Raw genomic sequence first — 6,588 nt, 5'->3', positions numbered from 1 at the left:
CTTTTATCCAAGAGGCTTCTTCAGTTTTGGTTATCTGGAGCAACTTGCCCTGCTTTAGTGTTTTCAGAACGTCTATTTGATACCTGGGACGCTGATCAACCAACCAGCAGAGGGAGACAAAGACCGCAGATTACCAGAATCTGATCGACAGAAAGGACTAGTTTAGATCATGTGTAGTGATGTCACCAATAGACATTTCTAGCATATGACCAGAAACATGAAAAGGGTCTTTAAAATGTCGGGCTTCTTAATCCTCAAAATGGATTCATCAACAAGTATTAATTCACTGGATATGTGATGATGATCCACTCTTTACATGCAATAATACTTTAAAGTACTTTGCAGTGTTTCCACCTTGCCCCCCCAACAGGGAGCAACACACATGTCATCCTTACATAAGAGTCCTATATAGCTATTGGGGACACAGAATGGTCAGAAACCATAAGGTCAATGACTCTGCAGGGAGACATTAGTACCCAAAAAGGTGGCTAATCTTTTGGTTCAGTGTAGTGTTAGTGAACCCCATTAAAGACACAGTACAAGGGTACTCACACTGACTGGACACCTCAAAATTAAGCTTAACCTCAAGATGAATTTGGTCAGGTATATTATTTATCCACCTGCCACATTTCAAAGCATAACGATCATCCAAAAAGTATATAACACCAATAAGAGCCAGCCAGACAGTCGGTGCGTTTCCATTTTTTTTTTTTTTTTATTTGTTTTAGTACAACAGTTCAAGTCAACTAGCCACTGTATCTAATGAGATGCCAAAGTGTATTGCTCAGTTGCATTCCATGTGTGGACCCCCATTCAGTGACCTTCAAGATGGCATCCATTTACATGTCTGGCATGTTAATTCACAGCTATACAGCACGATTTTACGATGATTTCATGTGCTTTGAGACTACTCCATATTTTTACAAAAGCGAAGAAATCAGCAGCAGCACAAAACATGACCTGCAGGAGCAAACAAGCAGATTCTGGGTAGCAAAGCTGCACTAAACACCCGCATGTATAACAGCCAACGCCTTGATCAAACCTTGTGCTACTTTTTTTATTTTTTTAAATATACAGTAAGTGCCGAGAACAGGTGTGGTTCACAGGAACATTTTCAAAAAGCCACTATGAAATAGGCAGGGATAAAAGACCTATGCATAGAAACATGCTTCCTCAAAAAAGGATAAGTACACACTGCTAATTCTCAAAAAAGGGCAGAAGCTGCACTGACAAGCTACATATCAAATGGATTAGACTAAACAAAGGGGGGGACTGATCCACATGTAAAACCAGCGCAAGTACACTTATAGCAGGAAAATTGAAAAAGTCACAAAGTGGAACTTGTATTTCTTATTTCAAAAAGGTGGGTAGTGAACACAACAAAAATACTGGCCAAACAAAAAATAAATCAATCTTTGGATACGTAAAAAACCCTATACAATCCCCCCATTGCAACTTTCAGTCTTCCGAGGTTCCCTCTTTGGTTTCCTTGTTCTTCCGGACCTCTTCCAGCTTCTTGTCCTATTAAAAAGGGCAGGAAAAAAATAGAGGGTCAACTTACAATGTCCTGGTGGAACAGTGCAAAATATATTTAACATCAACTGAAACACTGACCTTCTCCTTGAATTTCTCATTCATCGCTGCCATGAGTGCTGTGCGGTTCTCTTTGTTGGCCTCCATCTTCTGATTGAGCTTCTCCTCAGCCATCTTGCTAAAGTTGTTGTTCTCCTCCATAGCTTTCTGCAGCACTTCCTTCTCATGCTCACGCTTTTCAGCCAAGTGCTTCAGAACCTCGGCTTCATGATTCTGAGAAAGGATGGAAACATGAGTGCCCATCCCATTCTGTTTTCCCCACATTTTAATACTGATGAGCTCAGTGTAAGAGATAAAGAAAAATACATTTTTACCTTGCGTCTCTCCTCTGCAGCATCCAGCTTTTTCTGAATTTCCTCCAGTGAGACATCAGTCTTCTTGGGAGGAGACAGGGGGAAGTTGCCCTTGGCATCTGGGGCGGGAGTGGCTAGGATGACCTCAAAGGCCTGGCCTGAGGCCCTTTTGTCGAGCTCCTTGACCTGGATATCTGAATGCACAAAAAAAAAAGAAAGAAAAAAAATATGCAATGCATTAAGGCACAAGAAGAAATGATGCAGCAATCATTTAACCAACTCATAAATTAAAGAGCATAATTCACCTTCAGCGGATGCCATCTTCAGAGTGCACTGCAGGTCAATTAACCTGAGGGAAAACAAAAGGTGAGTGTTATTTAAAGTCTCACTATTTCTTTCCAGCAGATTGATCGAAAATGAGTGACCTCTAGTGGAGGTTTAACACCATTTTCAAAACCACCTCCGTATAAATAAGCCAAGCTAAAAACAAAGATACAGTGGCACACCCTGTGGTCGTCTCCAGCACTGCAAGCAACCACCGCCCATCAATCCACACAAAACGGCACTGCATGTCACACACACACACACACACACGCACCATTGTTTCTTTTAACTTCTTGCAGCCATGACATTTAGATCCGTGTGAGCATTTGGACTACATCACCAGACACAATGAGGGGTGGACTTCTCAAAAGCTTGGCCACCTACCACTGCGTTTATTGTGAATGAAGGACACTAGTCACATTTTGTGGAAACAAAAGGCTGTGATCAGGGTGGGTACAGGCTGGCAGTGCCAGGTGCAGACGGGCCTGGACACAGCCTACTAAAACAGTAAATATGCACCATCTCAAAATGTGATTAGTGAGCGATGAGCATATCCGGGGAAAAATGATCATCAGGGAGCACCTGTTCCTTGCACCATGTGTTTGAGCCGCAGGAGGGGAGGGGTGAGGGACACACAAGTGTACCACAACAGCAGACTGAACACGCAAGGCGAGCTCGAATGGGTGGATCATTGTGATCAAATGTAATAGCTGCAATATCGTCAAAAATGACCTAATAATATCGATGTATGAGAACAACAGAGCAACAAGAGCTGGCATATCATTTGGTCAAGTGGTTAACAGGAGTCATAAACGATCGGGTTATTGAGAGAAAAGACCCCTCCCCTGATATTTCGATAAGGCTGCCAACTAATCAAATATGGCATCTGTTGGCTGAGGTCTGCCTTCGATCATAATGGCCAGACTACAGACATCTGGTTTTGACTTAATTACAGTGAGGTTTGGTGAATGCCCACACCTTGCCACACCACATCTAACGTTGCACCCGCGGGTGGCATTTAGTGAACTGCTGCCCGACTTCGCCTTAACAAATATCCCCGCTCACAATGACAGCATGCCTGCTCCATTAAGATTCAGTTTTCGGAGCTTTTCTGGGCGTCATTAGCTCAGGCGTAACGAGCGGCAGCTGGACAAAGGCGCCTTTTGACGGCAGGGCGACGAGCAGCTGCGAACAAAGACGGCAGGTTGTTTACGCAAAATATCGAATAATAAGGGGGGCTGAACAAGTACTTATTGACAGAATGTCACCGACACGATAGAATTCCCCAATGTCTACTCCTCATCTGTCTGTCTGTCGGTGCCAACTGTGCCAGTGTCTACCACCATACAATAGGCTAACAGCCCGCCAAGCCGCCGCCACAAAGAGCAGAAACCAGCTCCGTCTCCTCTTTTTTTCGGTGAAATGATCCCCGACGATGGAAAAAAAAAAAAACCATCTCACAGGTAAAACATTTCCACCAAGCCGTCAGTCATAATGTGTGTGAGTTCACGTGGCTACGCTAACAGAAGCGAGCCACGCCATTCACAACAAAAAAAGAAGACGAAAAAAAAAAAAACACCACAAAAAGGAGCATTTTACAAGCTGCTGCTCCCCGTCCCCCCCAAAAATACCGACTCCGTTAACTATCAAACCCGTCTCGTCTTAATGTCTTTAAAAAGTCAGCTATTAAGCAATATTCGTACTTACAGACCGTAAAAAAGAAATAATTCCTGCAGTCTTGTTCGGTTGTAAAGATGCTGCCTGTCACACCCACCTTCACAAAGCTGCGGATGCTGCTCCTGGCTCGCAGAGATCACCCTCTGCGCGAGCGCACTAAGCGCGCACATAAATGGACCAGCGCGAGTGCCGTCACGCCGATTGCTGTCGATAATTGGTCGGCCCCTCACTCCGAGGTACTCCTGGAAATTGTAGTTTTTTTTGGTTTTTGCGTAGCTTTAGACAATGAGCTTCAGCTATTCCACAAGTCAAATCTCATTATTAGTGTTTCTCTGCTACACGGAGCAAGGCAGAAAAACATATTAATATCTTAGGAAGCAGTTAAAGGAAACAAAACAACAAACAAACATAGAATGGCAATTTTAGGCTCATTGTTCTCTCTTACAGTGATTGTAGCCACTGTTCCACCCAGTGCCAAATGTAATGGGTTTGGGGAGTTCATTGTTACAGACATATGAGACACCAAAACAAGCTGGAGGACAATAGTGGTTCATGAGCAGACGTGGAAATACAATTTTATTTGACTTAGGAGAGCTCTTTTGAAATAAATATTTGCATAATCATTGAGTGGGTTTTTTAAAATCCTAAAACCATGTATATTTTATTACTAGATTTGTTTAACAAAGTAATTTATTTTTTAAGTGTCAAAATCTTGACAAAGAAATACTTTTCCTGATGTAATTTTTCAATATAGCCTTTATTGCCTTATATGTCTCAAAACATGCATAGAGGAGACATGTGACATGGCAAAAAGTCAAACAAGGTATAAGCATTTCAGGGTAGCAGGAGTAGACATCACTATAGACAGGGTATGGAAACTAGAATACATAGTGTAAAGGAAAATGAGGGATATGTATTAAAAATGGAATACAGTCAAAAGAAAAATGAGTCCATGCACATTAGCTTCTTAGCCATGAGTCAGATCTAAGCATGCATGGATTATAATACAAACAAAAGTCCCCCCTAGTGACCCCAACATACACACTCAAGTTTCCAAATAGAACATTGTCCCTATCTTTGCATCGACTTTGTATTTTAAATGAAGTGCTCCAACTCCTCAGAATACTTATGGGAACTAACTCCACACACCACCACTGAAAATACATATTTTGATGTACAATGTTTTTTTGGTTTTTTTTGTTTTTTTTTTATTTGAGATCTCTCCACTAGTAAATAATCCAGTGGTTTTAGATTTAGGGGATTAGAAGTTGGAGCAGTTGGTTAAAAAGTTCAAACCTAGAAGCGACCACTCCTATGACAGAGGATGCAGGCTCAAACAATCATCGTGGTAACAACATGTCATCCCTATCAGCTCTGACCGTGACCTCTGACCCTTCTGACAGGAGAAGAAAGAGTAGGGAAAATAGAGTAATTTAAGTGTCGTCTGACACTGAAACTTTATACAATTCTTGCAAGGTAATTGTGACATGAAATTATGACATCACCTTCTTCAGCAGAAGGCCTGAAAGCAAACTGTTGTACAGGAATCTATTGGGAGCAGTCTGCTGCAACCCTCTGCTCACAGCACACACAGCCTTTCTGTGTAAGTTGTACTAACAAAGCTGAATTAGCAATACCTACTGGTGCATGATTTGGGCTGTATTGCCACATTTGGAGGAACAGAATGCACAGTAGTGTTAGAAGCAGAGAAGTTGTTCAGCCCAGTCTGTCACAATCAATTTACCTCCACTGTTTAAAGGCAAAGAGCTCACGTGGATGTTAGGGAGTTTAAAAGACCACACAACTGAAGAAACAGACCTAATGGGATTTTCTAGGGATTCGACAGCTGCACTATAGAACCGGAACGACGTGGGGGCAAAGTTTTCAATCTTAAAATCTACACATTATAAACACCAAATGACAGGCCAGGGAACAGCTGCTTCAGAAAAGGAAACCAGCAGCCCAATCGAAAGTCTTACCCCCCTGAATTGGTCTTGATAAGTCGGATGGTCTTGACAGTATGAAACATGGCGATGACGTGTCATGTTAGGCAGGCTGCCACAGTGTTGATTAATTTCTGGGAGTCAAGCAATACAGATTCAAGAAGCCAAATGCAAGGGCTACAGTACCCAATGGAAGTATATATAGTCACAGTGTTCAGTTTCATGAATCAACAGTTCGGTCTCAACAAAAACAAGGGTATAACCTTGATATTTCCTGGCTAATAGTAATTCATGTCATCTAAAAAATAAGTGAGCAACCAATGTATCAGTCCTGTCTCAAATCTTTTTAACGTTACCTCAGAAATAAGGAGGAAGCAAACCTGGCTGATGTTGGGGTTCCAACCCAATGACCAGAATGAATGTTAGGTAAGCAGGCTACGTACCTGGGATACCACAGATGACCTAAAACTGGAGATCTCTTTATGTTGCAACTTTAGCCTACGTTTATGTGGGTTCAATTTTTCTATTTCAGTTTTGTCCCAATGCTGCTCTTACGCTCTGAGGATTCACTTGGTTAGGAAAACCTCATGGATTGGCTCAAAATACCTGTTTTTGGACACCATGATCATAGATGGAAGTGGTCCGTTTTCCCTTGAAAAGCAGTCAGTTCTGTTGCCACAGCAACCGCTGTAAATGCCCGTTGCTCTCCTTTAAAAAACACCCACTTTTGACATGACAGAAAGGGGTGGAAATGTCCA

At 42.2% G+C, this 6,588-nt stretch overlaps 1 protein-coding gene across 2 annotated transcripts; it reads right to left on the bottom strand.

The window, feature by feature from the left end:
- Positions 1-691: 691 nt before the first annotated feature.
- Positions 692-4,100, bottom strand: LOC119017224 (stathmin-like). 2 transcript variants are annotated; one of them, XM_037093753.1, is made up of 5 exons: positions 3,985-4,100; positions 2,192-2,235; positions 1,908-2,080; positions 1,615-1,806; positions 692-1,521 (listed from the first exon to the last, which is right to left on the bottom strand). In XM_037093753.1, the coding sequence occupies exons 2-5, from the start codon at positions 2,205-2,207 to the stop codon at positions 1,459-1,461; spliced, it is 444 nt and encodes a 147-aa protein (XP_036949648.1). In that variant the 5' UTR covers positions 2,208-2,235; positions 3,985-4,100; the 3' UTR covers positions 692-1,458. The 2 variants fall into 2 exon arrangements, with proteins under 2 accessions (XP_036949648.1, XP_036949647.1); XM_037093752.1 differs by having other exon boundaries at positions 3,918-4,072.
- Positions 4,101-6,588: the final 2,488 nt, after the last annotated feature.

The sequence above is a fragment of the Acanthopagrus latus genome, chromosome 3 (genome assembly GCF_904848185.1).
Source record: "Acanthopagrus latus isolate v.2019 chromosome 3, fAcaLat1.1, whole genome shotgun sequence".
Classification (NCBI taxonomy): Eukaryota; Metazoa; Chordata; class Actinopteri; order Spariformes; family Sparidae; genus Acanthopagrus; species Acanthopagrus latus.
This window is presented reverse-complemented; position numbering and strand designations above follow the sequence as displayed.

Bases quoted from the DNA above. Each gene is read 5' to 3' on its own strand.
- LOC119017224 (XM_037093752.1), bottom strand. From the start codon at position 4,057: ATGTGCGCGCTTAGTGCGCTCGCGCAGAGGGTGATCTCTGCGAGCCAG. The intron at 2,236-3,917 runs GTAAGTACGAAT...GTTTTCCCTCAG, and splicing joins TTATTTCTTTTTTACGGTCT to GTTAATTGACCTGCAGTGCA. The intron at 1,522-1,614 runs GTCAGTGTTTCA...CCTTTTTAATAG, and splicing joins ATGAGAAATTCAAGGAGAAG to GACAAGAAGCTGGAAGAGGT.